The sequence below is a fragment of the Zootoca vivipara genome, chromosome 1, assembly GCF_963506605.1.
Source record: "Zootoca vivipara chromosome 1, rZooViv1.1, whole genome shotgun sequence".
Lineage (NCBI taxonomy): Eukaryota > Metazoa > Chordata > Lepidosauria > Squamata > Lacertidae > Zootoca > Zootoca vivipara.
Window position 1 is genome coordinate 116,816,531 of NC_083276.1, and position 23,079 is coordinate 116,839,609.

At 42.1% G+C, this 23,079-nt stretch overlaps 1 protein-coding gene across 2 annotated transcripts in view; it reads right to left on the minus strand.

Annotated features, from left to right (window-relative positions):
• Positions 1-2,907: 2,907 nt before the first annotated feature.
• The window catches only part of ITGA6 (integrin subunit alpha 6), a 59,622-nt gene continuing 39,450 nt past the window's right edge, over positions 2,908-23,079 (minus strand). Inside the window, exons 12-26 of one of the 2 annotated variants that reach the window (XM_035135254.2) lie at positions 22,531-22,718; positions 21,500-21,658; positions 19,979-20,094; positions 19,689-19,869; positions 19,371-19,454; positions 18,769-18,848; positions 18,521-18,598; positions 18,328-18,430; positions 16,203-16,376; positions 15,661-15,759; positions 14,237-14,347; positions 14,042-14,137; positions 12,777-12,902; positions 10,008-10,137; positions 2,908-6,724 (exon numbers count right to left, since the gene is read on the minus strand). In XM_035135254.2, coding sequence (XP_034991145.2) covers positions 10,030-10,137; positions 12,777-12,902; positions 14,042-14,137; positions 14,237-14,347; positions 15,661-15,759; positions 16,203-16,376; positions 18,328-18,430; positions 18,521-18,598; positions 18,769-18,848; positions 19,371-19,454; positions 19,689-19,869; positions 19,979-20,094; positions 21,500-21,658; positions 22,531-22,718 — 1,703 coding nt within the window. In that variant the 3' untranslated portion in view covers positions 2,908-6,724; positions 10,008-10,029. The remainder of the gene's footprint in view (positions 6,725-10,007; positions 10,138-12,776; positions 12,903-14,041; positions 14,138-14,236; positions 14,348-15,660; positions 15,760-16,202; positions 16,377-18,327; positions 18,431-18,520; positions 18,599-18,768; positions 18,849-19,370; positions 19,455-19,688; positions 19,870-19,978; positions 20,095-21,499; positions 21,659-22,530; positions 22,719-23,079) is intronic. The other variant, XM_060281114.1, reaches the window with a different exon arrangement.

Sequence of the window (23,079 nt, forward strand, 5' to 3'; positions counted from 1 at the left end):
CTATAAGGTAAAAAAATGTAAAGGACCCCTGGACAGTTACTCCAGTCAAAGGTGACTATGGGGTGCGGCGCTCATCTCGCTTTCAAGCCAAGGGAGCCGGCGTTTGTCCACAGACAGCTTTCCGAGTCATGTGGCCAGCAGGACTAAACCACTTTTGGCACAACGGGATACCGTGACGGAAACCAGAGCGCACCAAAACACCGTTTACCTTCCTGCCACAGCGGTACCTATTTATCTACTCACACTGGTGTGCTTTTTAACTTCTAGGTTGGCAGGAGCTGGGACAGAGCAACGGGAGCTCACCCCGTTGCAGCAGTTTGAATTGGAATCTATAACACATTATTAAAGATGCAACCCTATACACACCGGAGAGCAAGTCCAATTGGATTTACTTCTCACTAGATATCGCTTCTCAGCAGAGTAGAATTGTATTGCAAGATTAATTTTGAGTAGCAGGGACTATTCTTTCGGGATAGTTTTTGGATTACTTTCCCAACCTAGTCAATATCTTAGTTATTAGTAAACATAATGCATGTTTTACTGAGTACTTCCCCCCCCCCCATCCACTACACTGAGTACTACATAGCTGATGCATACACATTCTGTGAAAAGGTCGTAGTTTTCTGCAGTGCAGTAGACCTACACCTTACTGCATAACTATCATTTTCATGCATTTGTGTGTTGGTTCCTCCCTTTGGTAGTGGCTGCTGATTCTCAAACACCACTTCTATTTATTGGTTGCTGAAGAGACCTCCCTGAACTGTCAAATGTGGAATCAGCGTGACAAAGAATTGATTCCTATATTGTGGACATGTAAAATCTGTTGTTGTTGTTGTTTATCCTTGAATTTAATAAGTATATTATGCATAGCTGCGTAACCGGCTGGAACTCCCAAATGCAATGGTGTAATGACAACATGAGACCTGATCTATCGTTAGTGAAACTACAATCCTTTTTCACATGTACATGTATAGGATTTAGTTTCACAGCCGTAATCCTAAACACAATTCTTTGAAAAATGAGGGGCCCTTAATAGCAGTGTGTCGAACAGCCTAGCCATGCTTGTCTTTACAAAGAAATGTTCCATTGAAACTGTAAGGAGGTTCCCTTTTTTTGTTTTTTAGCAGGACTTAAAAAAATATTTTACTTGTAAGAAAACAGAAATGTACAAAAGAACATACAAAAGCAATGTTTAAATTCTGAATTGAAATGACCGAATTATAAATACAGGAAATCCCTGCAAATTATAAATGAATAGATCACAAGGGCTTTTGGAAATAATCAGCCAACACTGGCAGGATTTCCAGTAAGGGATGTTCCTGAGGATATTTATAATTCCAAAATACATGGTTTTTAAAAAAAATCCCAAGGCATCCTTCGGAGCTCCGTGACTTGCCTGCGCTTTTAAATTTGTGTCAATTCTGACATGACCATCGAATACCAGGCTCCCCCCTCCCCTGACACCAGCAACAATTTCCAAAAAAACTCAAGAATTTTTTGCAACGCTTTGTTCTTGCCCTCCCACCCCTTATTGTCCTTATTTGCTACATTCCTGAAAATATTTAATAATCAAGCTTGTAAAATAGTCACACAGTATTTCCTGAATTATTCACAAATGTTTGGCAATGTTCATCCATTGCATTACAGTATTTATGTTGAGGCTAAATTGGCCAGGACTTCCTTCCAATGAGAAAATGGGCAATAACCTTACCTTACCTCCCTCCCCTCCCCAGAGTTGTGAAATTTAGCATTTTTCAGAATCCTAAGCAAAGTGGCCCTATGTAATCTACCCAGGCTCTCATAACTGGTCTCATGCAATGGTCCCTCAAAGCTTCTCTCATAAAAATGCCTCTCTGCTGTATTAAAAGTCTTTTCTGCATCAATAACCTACTGTCGATCAGCCAAAGAAACAGTAGTAATTTCCCTCATTTTCTGATGGCTGTTTTAAACAGTTAACTGATCTTTGTGCTTAAAAAAGTCCCTGATTTTAATCGTTCTGCTAATAGCGAGGGTAGAATTTTGTGGTCCACATTCAACGCTGCACATCCGCACTTATTTCTTTCCAGGGTCATAGTAAAATTTGTGATATTTCCCTGCGCATACTGGTAATATCTTCCTTTCTATAAAATATGAAAATGATAAAAGTTAATCTGTGAATAAACTCTACTTTAAACACTTTAGAAAAATGTTGATGGTAATTGCCTTGGTCTGGCGCCTTATTCTATTTTGATTGTATACCATGTTGTATAACATAGTAACTCATGCGTCCAACATCCTTTTTTGTTTGACAGTTCTGTATGTTTTGTTAAGAATTGCTGACTGTGAAAATCCTGTTCATTGTTACTCAAGAGGAAGTATCACTATGTTCAATGGGACTTACTTCCAAGTAAGTGTGAACTGGATTGCAGCCTAAATGATATAATCTATAAATTGAATTATATCTAATACAGGAAAGGTATAGTTTCGTATAGTATACTAAAGATTCCTGAATCTCATCCTCCATCGGAGGAATTACCCTTAGATTATTTTAGTGGTGGAATCGGTTTAAATCCGAGTCTGAAACTAATAGGTTTTCTTGATTTGCCTCTATAATCATAAATACATAGCTGCCAAGTTTTCCCTTTTCTCGCGAGGAAGCCTATTCAGCATAAGGGGAAATCCCTTAAAAAGAGGGATAACTTGGCAGCTATGCATAAATACCCTGGTGAGAGAACGGCATAGCTTTTACTTTGCCAAGCATTTTATATTTTGAATCTCGAAGTGTTTGTTGTTTGTTTAGTTTAGCTGTTTTGATTTTGTGTTTTTTGCTGTATACTGTGTGGAGTGGCCCTAACCAGACTTAATATTGGTTACAAGTTTGCAGAAATAAAAAATATATAAGTTGCACACAATACACCGTCACAGAAAGAGCTTTTCATACAAAATTTATTTCACACTTTTTATACAAATATCCACAGGTGATTTTTAGCCGTGATTTAACATTTGATGTTAGCGACAGTCAGTGTATAAAACGAATATATATACCAGTGACGTGACTTGAGAGGACACTTTAGTATAAAGACCAGCCCTAATTTAGCATTGCCTATGGATTTGCCCCCACTTTTTTCCGACAAGGCACCAGAATTACAATTGTGTTGGTTTTTTTAATGAGAAGATGCAGTAGTGTTTTAAAGTTCTGCCTTTTCAAGTTTCAAAGCCCATAGCTGTGGGATCCTGAATGATGATGATTTAAGATGTGCTGCACCCAATAATATGCTGCTATGAGGCTCTTGTAGGAGACAAGCTGTTTAGCTGAGTGGGATACAAAGCAGCAGTATTTGGTGGAATACGTTGCGAGGCACCATAGTTGGTAAATGAAGCTTGGCAATAATAAGTTTAAATATTTATTTTTTTTAAAAAGGCCTTTGGGAAAAAATAACACTTTTAAAATATAAACTGTGTGGTGAGAGATTTTTTTTCTTTTTTCTTTTTGGTTGGTCCGAAGACTATGATTCTATGAAGCCTTGAGTTGGAAAGAGACCACAAGGGTCATTTTGCCCCACTCCCTGCAACAGTGCAGAAATCTTTTGCCCAACATGAGTCTTGAACCCACGACTGTAGAGATTAAGGGTCTCTGGCTCTAGTGACTGAGTGATCCCAGATCAAGGTGGAATGAAAGAAGTTGAACTTGACAGCCTTGGAAAGGACACTCGGCATCAGCTAGTGATTTATTTTTATTTATTTATTTTGTAGTGTAACTGTAAGGCATATAGAGTGGTTCCTGATGATAAATATTTAAAAGTTTGCATAGTTTTCACCCAATCTCAAACTATCTGCACATACTAAAGCTTCTGTTGATATTTCATATATAGTAAATGTTACAGCACATTTATTATCCTTGCTTAATCAGTACCAATGAGGGCTTTTTTTAGTTTATATAGAGATGTAGCTTAAAAAAAAACAGCAAATACCTTGGTTACAATCACAAGTATCAAACTGTATGGAACTATTCTTAAAATCAAAATTTACCATAAGTATTTAGGAGATTTACTCAGTAGTCTTAAATTGGACCGGTGAAGATCCATAGTTAAATTTATTCATAGCTTATCCTTTGTTTCAAGTGCGATAACATTTGCAGTAGTTGATCTTGTTGCAAATACAGAGCTAGAAAACCTCCCCCCTCGCCCCCACCCCCCCATGGAACACTTGCCACATAAGTTAGTCATATAAAATTTCTATAGATAAAACATCTGCAGGTATGCATTAGTGCACAAATTATTCAGAAGATACAATACTTCCTCTATTACACAATCATAAATATGTATAAAGAAGATTTTACAAGAATGTTTTAGTCGTTGGTATCCAAAGGTTTAAGAATTGGCACATCTGGTGGAAAGTGTTCGGTCTTAAACCCTGAACTCTTTACACACTATTGCTCACTATATTTAAAGTTCATTTAAAAAAAAATCTTTGGCTTAACAGTAAGTTAAGCCAAGTCAAAGACAAAGTAAGTCAAAGACAAAGATTTATGGTAAAAATAAATATATAGGAATGACTTACAGTATATACAAAAAGTACAACCAATATTCAAGCTTTTAAAAACAAACCTGTATATATTTGGTGTGAGCAACAGGGGCACACAAAGTGATCTTTAAAAAGCATGATTGAAACATGGCCTATTGCACGTTTTAAGATTATGCTGGCTTCCACTGGCTGTGCACAAGAGTTAGGACAAGGAATTAGCAGATTTAGGGCGCAATCGTATAGATGCTTATTTAGGAGTAAGACCCATGGAACTCGACAGGACCTGCTCCTGAGTAGACGTGTATACGATTGCACTGTTTTCAAATTTACTTGAAGTACACATGTCGATGCCGCTATGTATGTGGGCGGGTGGTAATTTTTTGGGGTGGCAGGGCAGTAGCTTTAAAACTCCCCTCCCTTTGCCACAATAGAATCAGTACAGTAGTTAAAGGAAAGAGTGCCTTTAAATTAGGGCTGCCATATGTCCGCGTTTTCCTAGACACATGCAGGAATCGGGTTGCAAAATGGAGTCAGGGTGGATTTTTCCAAAACGAATCGGGAAAACCTGGACATATGGCAAGCAGGGCTTAAAAAAAATGCTAAAAAACCCAGCTTTGGGTAATATGGCAACCCCTATTTAAATTCATGCAAAGTGCCACGCTCTCACTACTGAGAAACATCCCCTATTCTCCATATATTCATAGACAGAAGGAATGGCTTCCACGTGAATATGACTTCCAGACAAAGCTAAGCTTCACCTCTCCTTTAGAAATTTAGCCACACCAATTTGCATTGGTTCTTGAATGCATACTTTTTTTTTACAAGAACACATACACATGTATTGGCAGAAACAAAAAAACAAATGAACCCAACAACCAACCAAATGCACGAAAGCTTTACAAAATGTCGGGAAACGTTTGCTTCTGTTGCATGCGGGGTTTTGTTTTGTTTTTTCACAAAACAAAAAAGCCTTTCAAAATCCAAGCATTTCCCCCAAAATGAAAGAACCCGTTACTTCACTTACATGGGCAAAGTGAAAGGTTTGATTTTAGCAGACTCCCACTAAAGTTGACAACCTATTTTCAGTGCCATGGCTTAATCCTAGAAATGGGAAGGAATAAACTTGCGACCATTTGCAGAGTGTCTTTCGCAAGTGAATACTTACAACCAGCTTCCATATGCATGTGATTAAAGGAAAGTATATTCCAGGTTTTGGGGGGGGGCAGGGGGGGCGGGGCTGGGATGTCCCTAAAAAACAGGAAATATAAAGCATGTTCCAAAGTTAATGCTTGGCTTGCTACCACTGGGAAGTTGCAACCACAAATGGGAGAGGTACCACTCTGTCACACTCAAGTCTCATACCATATATGTGTCTGCGTAGTGTTCTGTGGCCGGACTCTCCTCGCAAAAAAAAGTGACCGTTGCATTCCATGCAAGGCGATATCCCCTTCCACCAAGACACAGATTTAAATAACAAAAGACCAACAAACTGAAATGTTAAAAGAGCACCCATGTTTAGGGAAATGATCATAGTATCTTTCATCCAAGTGAGGTTGGGGATCTAGGTTAGCTGCTCAGGTATGCAAAAAAACAGGGAAAGGTTAGCCAGGTTGAGACAGGAACGAACATGCAGTTCAAACTAATGCACACTTCAAATCCTCGCAGGAGAGTTCTAATAAGCCACATATCTCAGGTTACTTCATCTCTATTTAGCTCTCAGACAAACGCCTCTCCCACACAATTGGCTCAACCATTTGACAAAGAGACAGAGCAGCCTGAGATTATATTTGCTCTAAAGGCTCTCCCATCTTCCTTTCCTGCCTGATAGTTTGGATTAAAACTGAAATGGCTTTTGAACATTGGACATTTTAGATAAGGCATGTAGATTGGTTTAAGCAGTCTTAAAAGTTAGGTCTGTAAAACAAAAAATGCTTTCATATAGAAGTAACAATATTTTTTTAAAAGGCAGCTGTTTCTGTACATAGGACTTCCATCCTTCCATCATGTGAATCAAATACACATTTTTTTTTAAAATAAGCCTTCAGTTCAGGGGTGATCCCTAGGAATAGCTTTCATTTTCATCCCATTTCGTGATCCACTGTTTTTTTGCATAATTCTCTTTAGTTTTTCCTTCTTTGATCTGCCTCTCCTCTTTCCGAATTCTTACAGCGTGGTAGCGTGGGACGCTGTCATCGTACCTGGAACGCTGGAAGAACCCACACTGTAGGGGAAGGAAATCCAAGATAGGAGTTAAATGTGCGGTTACATCCTTGCGCCGGCAGAACACAGACAAGCCTTCCTTTAAAGAGAACAGGCAAAATGCAGCACCCCAAATACAGCAGCAGCAGGAGTCGGCAAAGAGCACAATCCAAGCAGGTAAATAGAAATCACTTCCATTAATCTCAGATCTACCTTATAAAAATGATAGATAGATGATAGATAGATAGCCAACATAGTTATACTCTGTATGTTGTCAAGATAAAAGGCGAGTTTGTGGATTCTGGATTAATAATCCTATATTAGCAAACTATGGAAACAGTTCCCTGTAGAACAAGGTCCCACAAATACGGTATCTGGTGGCAGTGAGGAATTTCTTAAGTGACAAACAGAGCAAAATATTGATTTCAAGTTCTGCGTATCAGAACTTGGGGGGTGAGGTGGGCAGAACTGGGAATGGCTTCTCACTTGGTGCCAGCTTGGATAGAAAGATAGAAACCTAACTCTTCTCCCCCCTCCAAAAAACAAAAACCCAACTCTCTAGCACAAACTGAGGATTCATAAGGGATGAAAGTAAGGGAATGAAGACCAGGTCGAAAGGCATTCAGCAGTGAAAACTTCTCTTGTGCAAGGCTCTCCACTTTTCTAAAGAACTTTGGGAGGGAGGGAAGGGATCGGCCTTCTCACTTCACAGAAGGCTGGGGGGGCAACAAGAAGTGGAAAGAACCTGTCTCACCACTTGACGGCCTCAAAGCTACATCCCACAGAACTCAGTGGAAGAGTGAGGCTGTTCAGTCTTGCTATTTCCCAGCGTCTTCCCTCCTAGCTTGGTATGAATGCTGACCCTCACGCCCCCAGCTGCCTGATTTGTACTTGCAGCCGCCAGACCCGACAGTAGGGCTGCAGGTATATTAATAATACACAAGAGACCAATGCTCTGTAGGGACTGTTCTCCATCCCTGCGGGGAGAGGGGGGCAGCCTTGGTTATTCTATGCGCTCTGGAGGCCAGAAGCCTGACTCGTTTACTCCCATGGGCCTGTAAATCTTATCACCAGTTTCCCTGGGATCTCAATGTCCTTGAGATGTCCCGTTTTTCTAATGATAGGGCCCTGTGCGTTCCTCTTGCCAACATATGAGAAATGCCTGCAGGAACTGCAAGAAGGGCGTTTATCTCTAGTCTCTCAAGCTGAGATTGGCTGGGGCTGGCAGCTCACTGTTCAGCATGTTGAATGCTCTGCTTAATGGTGCTTCTGATTGGTTTCAGCAAATCTCGTGAGATCTGAAGACCACCTATGGATACAGGGAATTAGCACAAACATCTGCAGGCATTATCTTGCCTCCGACTGTTCACTCATGATAATTGGGCACCAGATTAGTAGCTGATAGGGCTCTGGATCCACCCCTCACCTCAGTGCATGAGTCTTGAGATTGTTCAACAGACTCATAAGATAAATGCTCGTTTTGTCTGACAAATGACTCATTTCAGCTTCTTTTAGAGGTAATGCTTTTGCTCGTTAAAGATGAAAGTGGTTGTCTTGGCAATCCAGCAAGCAGAATATGATATATATTTACTTAAATATGACTTCAGGTTTTCGCAACAGCACACGGCATCATGCAGAAGGCAAGCTTCAGAGGAGAAATGCATATTTAAGGATAGAAACAGAAGTTCACAATTTACCATAAACTTCCCACAGAAATTGACAAATTGAGAACAGCCCTTTATGAGAGAAAGCAGTACCAGCAATAAAGGCTTTCGGCATGCGTTAGTGGTTAATAAAGCTATTGAACTTCTGAGCATAGGAGCAAAACATATCTAGAATCCTACAATCGATATATGGTATGGCTCATGCTATATTGAAGCCTATGTCAAATCTCACATTGATTTAATTGTCGTGGGCTGCAATCACAGTCCACAGTCCAGATGCGCGCGCGCAACCACCCACCCACCCACCACAATCGTATACATGTCTACTCAAATTAAACTCCCACTCAGATCAGCAGAGCATTCTCCCAGGTAAATGGGTACAGGATTGCAGCTTTAACTATGTGATGGATTGGGGAAGTAAAACCTTAAAATGCTAATGCCATAGTGACGATTGTTTTTAATGCTGAAAGAACCCACAGGCAGGTTTAAATGAACCACCTCTAATAGTTTCATTAACTACCTGTATGAAAACTTGCACCGCAGTCGGTGCAAGAAAACCATTCCCCTCCCCCCAAGCTTAGAGCTTCTTGCTTCACGTTTCAGTGGGAAAGCTAAAGTTGGGACGGATGCCATTTCTATTCAAATCTTTCCTGCTTTCTCTTTCATGCTATCGACTCACATTCGAACAAAACAGCACAGGAGGTTCCAAGGCTGTCCTAGCCTCACATCTGAAAATGCTCCTATATCTAGGTGAGCGAGCTGGAGTTACCTAGCTCCTTGTTGTTTGCCAGTGAATAGCAGCTTGGCCCCACAATTTCCCTCGTGGTTTTCAGGAAAGCTTGCCTCTGGGCCAAACTATATAGGACATTCAACTTTGGCATTTAGTTTAATGTGAAGGTATTAAAAATTACATATAGCATCAGCCATAGGGATAGGACCGATCATTATTTGGATTGCAGCATGTGGGGAGGGGTAATTTGACCAATTCCTCCTTTGCTGCGGAAAATCCCTCTTCTGGAGCTCGCATTTGCTTTGGCCAGGGTGGGTGCAGGAATCACAGCGAGGGATTTCCTCCCAAGGTGAACAGCAATTTCGGAGAAGGGAGGGATCCTGACAATTATCATCCCCTCTTCTTTTCAGATGATGCTACAGTATTTCCATTTTTATTTTTATTTTTTTTACGATCTGCATATTGAAGCGTGCAGATGCCTTTAACGTCATGTCTAGTTTGCTCCTGATAGAACCCATCTTCTCAATGAAGAACGGAGCCCAGGGGTTCCTTAGAACATTTCCTTTTGTTCCCATAGCAGAATAACATAGCTCCAGGGGCAAAATCTGTCACCTGGATCATGAGCCTAAGTGTTGCGAAGCTGGATTGCCATCCTTAAGCGGAAAGCCTTCAGAATTTCAAGGAAGAGCGCACAAGTAAACAGCTGTTAAAAATAATTGACGAAAGGATTTGCGTCCTCGTGCATTGAGAGAGGGAGAGACGGTTATAAACGACATAAGCAAGCGCAAATTGATATTTTGGAAACGCAGCAATTAATGGAAACAGATGCAGCAAGCTTCCAGTCATTAGCCACCACAACCAAAAAGCGTGTCCCGCAGCAGCTAACAAATTCAAAAAAACTGATCAATTACCAATTACAGAAGTAGATCAATACTATGCATCAGAAGTAAGCCTCTCTTTATCAGATGGCTGAGCATGGATTTCAGCCTTGTGATATTTGGCATCATAATGATCTTTCTTATCTCTCTTGAAGAAACCACACTATAAGGAAGTAAGGCATTTAGTCAATGTTACGGACTAATATGAAAAGCAAAAAAAAAGAGGAAGAAGAAAAAAGAAGGTGAACCATATGTATACGCGTGTTAAAATATCCATCCAATTATGTCACAGTTCTACAATAACCTTTGAAGCTGACTTGCTTGCAGTAGGACTTTTCCATCTCTGGCTTTGTCACTTGCTGTTTTCACCCTTCGGTTATATACATTATACAGTGGTACCTCGCAAGACGAATGCCTTGCACAACGAAAAAGTCGCAAGACGAAAGAGTTTTGCATTGCGCGAGGCATTCGCAAGACGGCGAGGTTTTCTATGACCACCGATTCGTCTTGCGAAGCGCGGCCATAGAAAGAGGAAGCGGGCGAGCCACAACAAAGGGGGAACCAGCTGTAGCGCGGCAAGAAGGCTGACAGCTGATCTTTTTTGCCTTCTTGCCACGCTATAGCTGTCAGCGCTTGCTCTCTTGGCTCGGGGAAGGCAGGCAGGCAGGCAGGCAAGAGAGCAAGCCTTCCCCAAGCCAAGAGAGCAAGCGCCGCCACCAGTCCCCCGGAGCCCATAGGAACACATTGATTAAGTTTCAATGCATTCCTATGGGAAACCGCAACTCGCAAGACGAATTTTTCGTAGGACGAATTGACTCCTGGAACGAATTAAATTCGTCTTGCGAGGAACCACTGTACATTATCAGCAGGCTGGCAAACATTAATTTAAAAAAAGACTATTTGGGGGAACCGGATACAAATGCTCCATGCATGAGGCTGAAATCACATGTTTGTTTTCTCTAGCAGAAAACAAAACGCGATTCACTTTTCTGAGAAATCAAACAGGTGTTTTAAAGAGGGAGTGACTATGAAGACCCTTTTTCAGCCTATGTATAAAAAGGTTTCTGATGGAATTTCTGTGTCCCATATTTTTGTGGGCAACTCAACACCTTGACTTCAAATAATCTGAACAGCACTGAGAGGAAGAACTGTGGGAGGTGTTCACGAACCTCCCATTTCCTATAAGGTTTTTGGCACACTGCATCGTCCTACACACTGAGGTAGTGGAAAGGGTGACATATTGAGTCCTATGGGAATCTCCATACACCTGGGCAACAGCGTTTCACACAGAGAATGATTGGGTCTATTAGATAGCGAGCTGAAATCCTTATCAATTATCCTTTGATGCAAGGGGAAGCACATTCATGTATACACACACACACACACACACACAGACAGCGTGTTTAGATGTAGATATGTGAAAAACATCTCAAGATGGTGACCTGGTTCACACATAATGCTAGGCTATTTTTACATATCTACAAAGGACAGGATTCTGAAGCGAACTGAAAGAGACTGGCCCAGTTCATACAGAAAAAAGTTAAACCAAATCATAGCTTGGCACGAATGAGGAAAATTTGTGGGTTTCTTGAGAAGAAGATTGTGGCTGCTTTGTTCTTCCTCCACTTCTGTTCCTACTATGCTGCGCTGAAATAAGCCATGGCGTGGCTTGGTGTTGCATCCAAACCTAGACTCAAGATTCATCATGCTGCAGATAAACCATGAACAGTAGTCAAGGTTTATTCTATGGCTTGCTACTTGTGGTTTGGGGGAGATAAACCGCGGGTCTGATTTAGATGTAACACTAAGCCAAACCATAGCTTATCTCGCAGCAGGAGCAGTATTAGAGGAACACGGTTGTCATGGTATTCTTTCCAGAAATCTGGGCATTTGATTGGTCGTGCTAAGCTATGGTTTGGCTTAGCATTACATGTGGTCTCCTTTATGAACTTGGTTACTTTCAGAATTCTTTTCAGAAGCCTCAGTGCCAACATTTCAATCCTAACAAGATTGAGTCATGTATATGCATATTTATTTTAAAATTAGGAATTGCTTCCCCATTTAATAACAGTCTCAAAATTAATTTTCGTGTTACAAATGTACTACGTTGACATCTTATGAAGATAAATGCTATCCTACAAAAAATAAAATGCACATGAGTTCAAAATTACCGCCAGGTTTTTTTTTAGCACAAATAACATCAAAACTGATTTTTACCCCTACTACTTGCTCGTTTAGGCAAGTTGTTTCACTTAACATCTCAACCAAAGGAAAGACATTTCCCTATACAGTGGAACCTCGGTTTATGAACACCTCGGTTTATGAATTTTCGGTTTATGAACGCCGCGGACCCATCTGGAACGGATTAATTCATTTTCCATTACTTTGAATGGGAAAGTTCACTTCAGTTTATGAACGCTTCAGTTTATGAACAGACTTCCGGAACCAATTACACCCATGCTTCAGTTTACGAACGCTTCAGTTTAAGTACTCCGCGGACCCGTCTGGAACGGATTAATCCACTTTCCATTACTTTCAATGGGAAATTTTGCTTCAGTTTATGAACGCTTACTCCGCAGACCGTCTGGAACGGATTAATTCACTTTCCATTACTTTGAATGGGAAAGTTCGCTTCAGTTTATGAACGCTTCAGTTTATGAACAGACTTCCGGAACCAATTGTGTTCATAAACCGAGGTACCACTGTACTAAGTAGGTGGTGGCATCTTTCCATCTGTTTTAAAAAAAACAACCATGATGTGTGGTGCACATATTAAAATAGCATATTAGTAAAACAACTCACCTTCCATAGCAAGAATACCAACAGAGCAAGCATTAGCAAGCCTGCAAGAATAGCTACTAAGATGATCCACCAAGGCACCCCTTTATACAGAGCTACTGTCTTTGCAGGGAAGACAGTCACCCGCACCTACAGATCAGGAAAGTACATAGATGTCAGTGGAGAAGACAGCTGGGCACAATGCGTTGAACTTTAAAAATCTGCATCCTTTTGAGCAATGGAATCATAATGGACAATGTTAAACCGTTTTTCAGATGGTTTATTACTACCGACTAAAAGTAGGAAGGAAGGAAGGATATCTTATACCCAAGAGCAGGTCCTTTGGACTATCTAGCTCAGTATTGTCTGCAATAGGGTTTCCCAAACTTGGGTCTCCAGCTGTTTTTGGACTACAGTTCCCAACATCCCTGACCACTGGGTCCTGCTAGCTAGGGGTGATGGGAGTTGTAGTCCACACAACGGCTGGAGACCCGAGTTCGGGAAACCCTGGTCTATAGCAAAGTGGAAAGTCTTAGGTTCGGTGGGGTGGGGGCAAATGCAGCCCTTAAAAGCAGCTCTATCTGGATCTCGCCACCCACACCCCCTCTCTCCAGGCTACACCCTTCTCACTCCCCCTGCTATGCAGCCTCCCCGGGTGTTTTTGCCAGGCTGGACTGTATCTTTGCACTTCTCGGTAGAAGCAGAGGGCCTTCTCGGTAGTGGCACCCACCCTGTGGAATGCCCTCCCACTAGAGGTCAAAGAGAACAACAATTACCAGACCTTTAGAAGGCATCTCAAGGCAGCCCTGTTTAGGGAAGCTTTTAATGTTTGATGGATTTCTGTATTTTAGAATTGCTTTGTTGGAAGCCGCCCAGAGTGGCTGGGGGAACCCGGCCAGATGGGCGGGGTATAAATGATAAATTATTATTATTATTATACCAACAGTGCTTCCTGCTTGCCTGGGCTGAGTTGCAGACTCATTGAATTGTAGAGTTAGAAGGGACCCAGATGGTCCAATTCCCTGCAATGCAGGCGTGTGTGCAGAAATCAGCCCATTGTAAAAAGTTGAGATTTACAATTGTGGTTCCATCCATTTTTGCCCTGGCCCCACCCACCACGGATATGTGGCCCCTGGCAAATCAGCCAGAAGGCTGAAAGAGGGTTTCTTATGGAAGTATACAGTATTTCCTGTTGAACATGCTGCGCCCCTCGTGCCCGAAGGAACAGTTCCCTCCCTGCCTATGGAAGCGTACGGCCTCCATCGTTAAAAGAAATGTTAGAGACTCACATCAGTAGCTTCGTTTGCCAGCTTTATGTTATCTGCCGCAGCAATGCTGATGGTCGCTCTAAGGACAATGTCTAGATAGCTCATTTTAGAGTATTCCTGGTAAAGCGGGGTAGGAAAGAAAGAAAGAAAAATTTGCAATGGATCAAATAAAATGAGGTGGTCCAAATCTATCTAAGGCAAGTTAACAGAGCTTACCTCTAGAAAAGTGCTATTCCATAGTCTCGAATGCAACACAACAGATGCCTTGCTGTCCAGTCCTTGTAGGGGGCATCTTATGGTGACACAGTTTGCCTCCCCGTTACATTGCTGCATTAAATACACAAAACTTTATTAAAAGTGCATACTTTTAAGGTGGATACCCAATGTTTCTGCCCAATGTGCTGTTTTGCAGCCAAAAGGAACAATGAAAGCTTTTTTACTTTTACTTTTTCAGAAACAGTAGGGAACTCTTTTAATTGCATCAAGCTTATTCCATTGCTAAGATGCTGTTCGTATGAAGGGATAAACTCCTACTTCCACTGGGACCACTGGAAAAGACTTTCAAATCTTTCAGTAGAATTGATTATAGAGTCGTACCTTGGATCCCAAATGCCCTGGAACTCGGACGTTTTGGCTCCCGAACGCAGGGAGAGCCCCAGACTGCGGCAAAGCATCCAGAGCCTTCCCACCAGCAGGGATGACCCTGGCGCTGCGTTTCATTGGTAGAGCTGCTGCTGTGTGGCGTCGCCTCTACCAATGAAACACAGTGCCGGGATGAGGGATGACCCTGGTGCTGCAGAGCGGAACAGGGTCCTAGTGCCTCTGAAGGGCGCTGGAGGCACCAAGCCCCTGCTCCCGCTCGCTTACCTCCCTGCTCTCCCCTGAGCGGCGCAGCTGGCAGGCGTGCAGGAGGGAAAAGGGAGGCCGCCGCGCAGCTCCCCCACCTGCTGGGGCGCCCCTGAGCGCCCTGGCGCAACGCACCAGTAAACCCAATGGGAAAGACGGGCCTGCATCCACACACCCTAGCAAAGGAATAGGGTTTGGGCTATTCAGTCTCATGAAAATCAACAGCAACTAATGTAAGTGAAGACTAACTTGCCTCACTGATTTCAATGGAAGCTAAGATCAATTAACTTAGTTTGGGTCCAATGCTGATCATTTTATTAGGACATAAACTGCCACAGACTTTGCAATCTAATAAATTGGGCTCTAATCTGCAAAGATTTATGCCCAGATAAAAGTGTTCATTTTTAAGGTGACGGGCAACTGTACAGTGGAACCTCGGTTTACGAATTTTCGGTTTACGAATGCCGTGGACCCATCTGGAACGGATTAATCCACTTTCCATTACTTTCAATGGGAAAGTTCGCTTCAGTTTATGAACAGACTTCTGGAACCAATTGTCTTCATAAGCCGAGGTACCACTGTAATCCTTTAAATTTCAAAACAACAGTTATTTTTTAAAATACGTGTTACATGTAACTCAATAAAATTATTCAACAGGAATTCAAAATCTTTATGCATAATATCTCCCTGCATAAATACCCACACTTGGCATCGACACTTGGTGACTAATTTGGAAAATAAAGGGAGGGAGGGGGATACAAAGCAGCCGGTAACCGGTTAAGGCAAATGCTTACCAAAGTCTTATATTTTCTTTCTGAAAACAAAGAAAAGCCTTTGCCACCCTCTGTCTGTTTCTCTGCAACTTGACGTTTTGTCCTTGAACTTCGAGACATCTATAAAAATTGAACAGGGATACAAATGCAGTCGGGTCTTTTTTTTTTAAAAAAAGTGTGCTATAGAAGATTTTAAAAATTAACACAACTGAGTAGTTGGAGCAGGATTTATGCAGGAGAACTGAATTCTGCAGCCTTCTCAAAGCAGCATCACCACCCAATTTCCTTTTTGCACCTTTTCTCAGGCGCTCTTGCAAAGACAACAACATACGGCCTTATTCCAGTAACCAAAGGTCTTTAATACATCCCTACAGTAGCAGGTGCTTGGAGAGGTGCTAGCCAGATCACAGGACTCACCTCAATTCTGTGCCAAGATGACGAAAACTTACAGTTGTTTCACTCTCTATTTAAGAAGCCAACTAAAGGCACCAAACACCTATTACTGCTGAATTGTTAGTCAGCTATTTATTTCAAAAATGTTCCGACAGGCAACACTTACTTACCTTAATTCCCAAGGGGTTTATTTCATTCTGAGGTTCGCACTGGACTTCTCCTAACTCTTTGGAGTTGATAGACACCAAATACAGCAGCCATTTGCCTCCCTTGATTTCTTTTGGCCACAGGATGTCCAAGGAAGCTGTGCCAAATGTTTTCAGTGGCTTGCCCAAGTTAATTATCTGTCAAGAATATCAAAAAGAAACAAACATGCATTTTCTCATGCAACAAGACATTATCGATATTAATTGTTGTTGTTATTATTATTATTATTGCATATCACCCTTCATCTGCAGATATCAGGGCAGTTCCCACCATAATATTCAGTGCCGGATTTCCGTATAACCAAAACAAGCTGTAGCTTAGGGCCCCACTCTCTTGAAGGCCCCCCAAAAATGTAAAGGAAAAAATCTGGATGTACATTTCCGAAACATAAGGTAAAAACAAATAATACCTACATACAGCAACAGTGTTTTGTGTTGTGTAGGCTCCTATGATGTAGGTAATAGGCCCCCGCCTGCCAGCCTGCTCCCTAAAATATCACTTGTTTGCTCATTTCTATATATAGGGTAGGGACCCAGGTGGCGCTGTGGGTTAAACCACAGAGTCTAGGGCTTGCTGATCAGAAGGTCAGCGGTTCGAATCCCTGTGACGGGGTGAGCTCCCGTTGCTTGGTCCCAGCTCCTGCCAACCTAGCAGTTCGAAAGCACGTCAAAATGCAAATAGATAAATAGGAACCGCTACAGTGGGAATGTAAACGGCGTTTCCATGTGCTGCTCTGGTTCGCCAGAAGTGGCTTTGTCATGCTGGCCACATGACCTGGAAGCTATACGCCAGCTCCCTCGGCCAATAATGCGAGATGAGTGTGCAACCCCAGAGTCGGTCACGACTGGACCTAATGGTCAGGAGTCCCTTTACCTTTATATATAGGGTGCCTGCATTCTGCATGAACTGGTTGCACAGCAACATTATTGGGTCCATAAATTACCATATAGCATATATTCAACACAAAAAAGTGACAATTTGTTGTTGACAAAGGACAGCTGGACATATAAAGGGCCCCATTACCTTCAGTAGCTTAGGGCCTCATCAAACTGTTGTAAACAAAATTTCCCTTATTCCCTTATGGGGTACACAAGAGCCCTTACAGAGTCCTTTGTAGGTTCTCCATCGGTAGGAGAAAGGAATAGAGGCCAACCAGAGAATATTGAGAAGCAAAGCAGCTAGTAACCCTGATCTTTATTGAACTGTTGCAACAGGGTGCCCCCTCACGGGCAGGAGAAAGGAGGAGGACCCAGAACAAAGGCGTGCCTGCCCTTATATAGACATTTAAAATTGCCCACCCTGGAGTCCAAGACCACCCCCAGAAGCATCATACATACATCACAGAAGGGGCGTAGCCCAAGACCACCCCCCAGATACATCAAACATCACAGAAAAGGGCGGTCTACAACAGAAATCTGAGTACATTGTTTATCTCTTGTCTGGCAGGTTACCTGTTAATGTTCACTTGATTGGATTACCTGGGGAGCCTGGCCAGTCTTTTTGTAATGATAAATAGAGTGGCTGGGGGAACCCGGCCAGATGGGTGGGGTATAAATAATAAATTATTATTATTATTATTATTATTATTATTAATAATAATAATACTTAGTTCCTGAGCCAAGTCACAGGCTCACCCTATTCATACACAGACATACCCTTAAGACAGGATTTGTGAACGAAAAGACAATGGGAGGCTTTTCCATTTTCCTTCGACCTTGCAAAGAAATATTTGAGGTTAATTTGGGAGGGACAAAATGGTTTCAGGACTTTTTCTGTGGGGTTTCAGACATGTGGTTTATATATTTATGTACGTGTTTGCTTGGTACATTTATTAACATTTATTATATATCTAAGACCTTAAAATTCTTATAACAAAACCTAAATCCGGCCCTGATAACATTACAATATAAAAAACACAAAATACATTGTAAAAGTAAGAACAACAGCAAACCAATCCCCCCCTCCATTTAAAAAGACATCAGAGGTCAACCAGTCAAAGGCCTGGTTGAAGAGCAACGTTTTTGCTTGGCGCCTAAAGATGTATAATGAAGGTGCTAGAACTATTCCTTCATATATATATCAACTTACTCTGAATTCATATTCTATTAAGCTGCCGATGTCCTCCTCAGATTTCATAGCACTTTCCCCGATGACATTGCCTCCAAAGTACACCTGGGCAGGCTTAGCCACCCTATTGTTAAAAGAAACGCCACATTTTAATGACCACCATAAAAGGATTGTCTCTAGCATTGATTTGTTATGCTAAATATAAGACACTTACCCTGTGAGTGTCAAAAGCAGTTCAATAACTACTTTAGCACTAGCGGTAATTGGATCCAAATTAACTTGATTGCTTGTTCTGCAACAAAAAGGAAACAAAAGGACACTTGTTTTTTTTCTGCTTTGTTTTTAAAACCACTAACCATTTCCATGTCATAATTATGCTGCATTCACAACCAAGTCACAACCATTTCAGAATATTTACAAGCGTTAGAAAAAGCAACCAATACTTTAAAAAAAAAATCTTACGTTTCCAATTTCAGATTAATGTCCAAGTCCTTGGTATCGACATTAACTTTAGATGTACTTAAAATCACGTAGAATGTAACCTAAGAAATGGAATAAATGCAGAGTGATTGATACAGATTAGAGACATATCAATTTTTGCTTTATGTACTAGGATAGGTAATTTCTAAATTTAGGTTTTTTAAAAAATAGGGGTCGTCTTATACATGGGGGCACCTTATACACGGAAAAATAAGGTAGCTTTTTGGGGGGAGTGATTTTAGCTTGGAAGAAAAGGAGCACATTTCAGAGTTATCAGATGTTGAGTAAACACTGGTTTTAAAATACAGTGGAACCTCGGTTCTCCAACGTCTCTGTTGACGAATGTTTCGGAACCTGAACACCAAAAGCCCGGAAGTAAATGCTTCCATTTTCGAACGTGCCTCGGAAGTCCAACGGCTTCCACTGCGTGTTTTTCAATTTTCTCAACTTAATTTGCTGACCACCCATTAATGCTCAGTTTTCAAACATTTCAGAAGTCGAACAGTCTTCCATAACGGATTACATTCGAAAGCCGAGGTCCCACTGTACCCCAGGCATTGGCTCCATAAGAAAACACCACTTACGGAAGAATTTCTCTTGAAAGGATTTCCAAGTTCGCAGTCTACTTGAGAGCCGTTTGAATTAGCCCCACAGCTCAATGGTTTCTCCTAAGTTAAAAGAGATCAATATTTCAATGCGAAGAGTTAAATGAAATAGGTTCTTTGAACATCCGCATCACTTGGGACTCGGCTACATTAGCAAAGAAAAAGTGTTTTACGTGCATTATAACGCGGTGACCCGAGATGACTGTGGAGTCCCGTCTTTCACCAATGTGATTTCCCATGATAAAGGTTACAATGTGTTTTCCTGAAATGCTTTTTTAAAACGGAAACAGTACTTACTTTCAGCTCCCTAAAAGCAGAGTAGGTCAAGCTATCTGGAAAGGTAGCTACGAGTCTGGCTTCGTGGGCATCTTCGCCATCTCTCTCAGGATCTCTCGGGTCCGACGGACTGTTTGTCACTGTGATTTCAAGGGCAATGTCTTTTTGGTCTTTGAGGACAAGCACTGGAATGTTGTTCTTACTAAGGACACAGAACGAGTCAGGTTTTAGGGACTGGCGGGAAGAAAAGCCTCCAAGGAGCACAAGCAGCTTTATTTTCAAAACTGGTACCCCATTCCTTGAAGACTTACATTGGTAAATAGGAAAATCTGTCTTCATTTCCTTCTTTGGTGCAGAATCTGTAATGAAGCTTCAGGTTGCTGTGGCAAATATTGTCTTCTCCACAACCTTCTTTCAGGAACTGCACCTACAATGAACGCAAGTTTAGATTTAGCATCGAATTTAAAGAATAACAGCCACATAGGAAACAGAGGAGGTATAGTAATCCTATGCCACTTTTTTGGTCTTTTTTTTTTTTTTTTGCACGAGACCTAAATTCAATCAACCCAAATAGTGCTGTGCCAAATTTCTACACCCAAATATTTATGAGGTGCAGAACTGGCTTTCGAGGAGTTTGAAAAGCCTGACAATGTACCTGTTATTGGTCTTGTGCGTATATACCGTATAGGCCTGAATATAAGCCTCACTTTTATCCCAAATTCCAACCATGAAAAGTGTGGCTTATATTCGTGACGTTACAGTATGGAGCCAAGAGCATAGCAAAGTCCTCCATTCTCTCCCCCAAGGCCGGGAAGGGAGAGAGCAAGGGAGGGGAAAGGCGCTGGCAACGCAGCATGGCTCCCCCCACCCACACCCAGTATACAGCTAGGAATGGAGTGGCTTACTTTTTGGTATTTTTTCTCTCCCCCCCCCCCTCCAATTTTAAACGTGTGGCTTATATTCGGGTGTGGCTTATATTCGGGCCAATACGGTATATCTGTCTACCAGCTCATAACCCCAATTATGATTTCTTCCTTTTCCCCTGCTTCATCATAGCTAGTCAGGAATCCACATAGGGAACCTGGCGGCATGTCACTAAGCAGCCAGCTAGATTTGCCTGCCTTATGGACTGCAAGAAGATCAAACCTATCCATTCTGAAGGAAATCAGTCCTGAGTGCTCACTGGAAGGACAGATCGTGAAGCTGAGGCTCCAATACTTTGGCCACCTCATGAGAAGAGAAGAATCCTTGGGAAAGACCCTGATGTTGGGAAAGATGGAGGGCACTAGGAGAAGGGGACGACAGAGGACGAGATGGTTGGACAGTGTTCTCGAAGCTACCAACATGAGTTTGACCAAACTGTGGGAGGCAGTGCAAGACAGGAGTGCCTGGCGTGCTATGGTCCATGGGGTCACGAAGAGTCGGACATGACTAAACGACTAAACAACAACAAATATCACCACTGCTGAGAATAATCATGCTGACTCTCTCTATCTTGCCATGCTATAGTGCTGGCTTCACTGTTTGCCAGAGCTGTACAGAAAGTGATCTCTGCTTCTCTTTTCCTTGTCCTTTGATAATTTAGGTTTCCCGTTTTGTGAGATCCACACTACTTTTGCTCAAGTTACCGTATTTTTCCCCGTGCCCCCGGTTAATTTTGGATTAACAGACAGCACACATCAACAAGCATGCAGGCATTACAAATGCAGATTTCTGAATTGTTACTCAGGCAAACCTTTCCTTCTTTCTATGTGTTTCTGAGACGTGCAAAATGAACTAATCAGGCTGGAACAGATCTCGAGATTAGAAAGGGAAAGGAGGGAAAAACTTACTTCCGCATTAACTGTACTTGGTTCATTGGAATTTAGAATGGGGAGAAGTTCTGGGAGCGACCGTCCTTGCCTCCTCCTTGACTGAGAGCTGGACTCGGAGCCGTTTATTGCGACGCCAACTGTTATAGGAATTGGACGCAGTTTATCTTTGATATTTTCCTAAGAGATATATACATTTGAATTATTAGCACACGGAATAACCCCCTGCCGGGTTTGGCAGCAAATATCCTGGCTTCAAACTTACTCTGCGTTCAGCTTGTACAAAGGCCCCAGCCTGCACAATGCCATCACTGTGATAACAACTCGGTTTTGGGACATTAGTTCAACCGGCTAGGGCCATCCCACAAATATGTAACCTAAAAGTAACTACTCGCATTGCCAAACCTTTTATGTATGTGATAGCAGCGGCTAGAATATTATATGCACAGAAATGGAAAGAAGAGGAGGTTCCAATGAAGGCTTTTGAAAGCAACAGTCTATGCATTCAAAACGGCAAACTTTTTATAGAGGAATGGAGGCCTTTAGTGGAGTATTTTTTCATTTAAAAAAGTCAAATGAAATTGCACGCAAATTCCTTGCTTGTAACACCAAAGGACGCAAGCAAGGAATTTGTTCCTAGGGTGCTTACATACATGCATAATGTTTTGATATTTCTATGTAAACTGCTTGTGCCTGGACTAAAGAAGCAAACATGAAATTGCTATTCTGTGCAATGATTAGAACATGCAAAATCACGGAGCTCGCAATAGCTGGCATACATGTTGTTCTCCTGTATGTTCACAACAACCCTGCGAGGTAGGCTAAGGCTGATGGAGACAGACTTGCCAAAGCTCGCCCAATGGGCTTCCTGGCTGTGTGGGAACTTGGCCACAGGTTTTCCTAAGCCAGCTTTCCAATCACGGCATCACAATGGATCTCATACGTGACCCACAAGCCGGAGGCCACTTCAAGTTCACCTGAAAGCATATTGTTGGCGAAACTAGACCTGAATGGGGCAGCATTAAAAACAGAAGCCTCTGTGCTTCTCGTACCTGCAATATGAGTTTTTTTGTCACACACTCTTCTTTCTTCTGTCCTTGGAGAGTCACACTCCCACTCAACTGATCTGAGAGTCGCTCAAGAGTCTGCCCTCTAGAAGAGACTCGATCAGAAAACTGCACTCTGGACAGCCAGCCCAATCGCCTCCTCTCATTTTCTACTTCAATTGTATAGTTCAGAACTGGGGGGGGGGGAAGGTTGGAGTGGAAAGAAAAAGAACCCTCAGAAATAGTAAGGGAAGACAAGTCGTACCATGTTTAATTCACTGCTCTTTTTTTAAATGGTAATAGAAATCAATGCAGTTCAGCCTTCCTAACCTAGAGCACTCTACATATTGCTGGACTACAAATCCCACCATCCCTGCCTTAGGGGACTGATGGGATTTGTAGTCCGTAACACCTGGGGGGGGGCATCAGGTTGGGAAAGGCTGGTATACTCTCTTACAGATGTTGTACACTAGCCCATTTCCCCCCTGCCTTGCCCCTGGAAGGCAACAAGTTTTAAGACCTGATCACATTGCAGGATGCACCACTGAGCTGGCT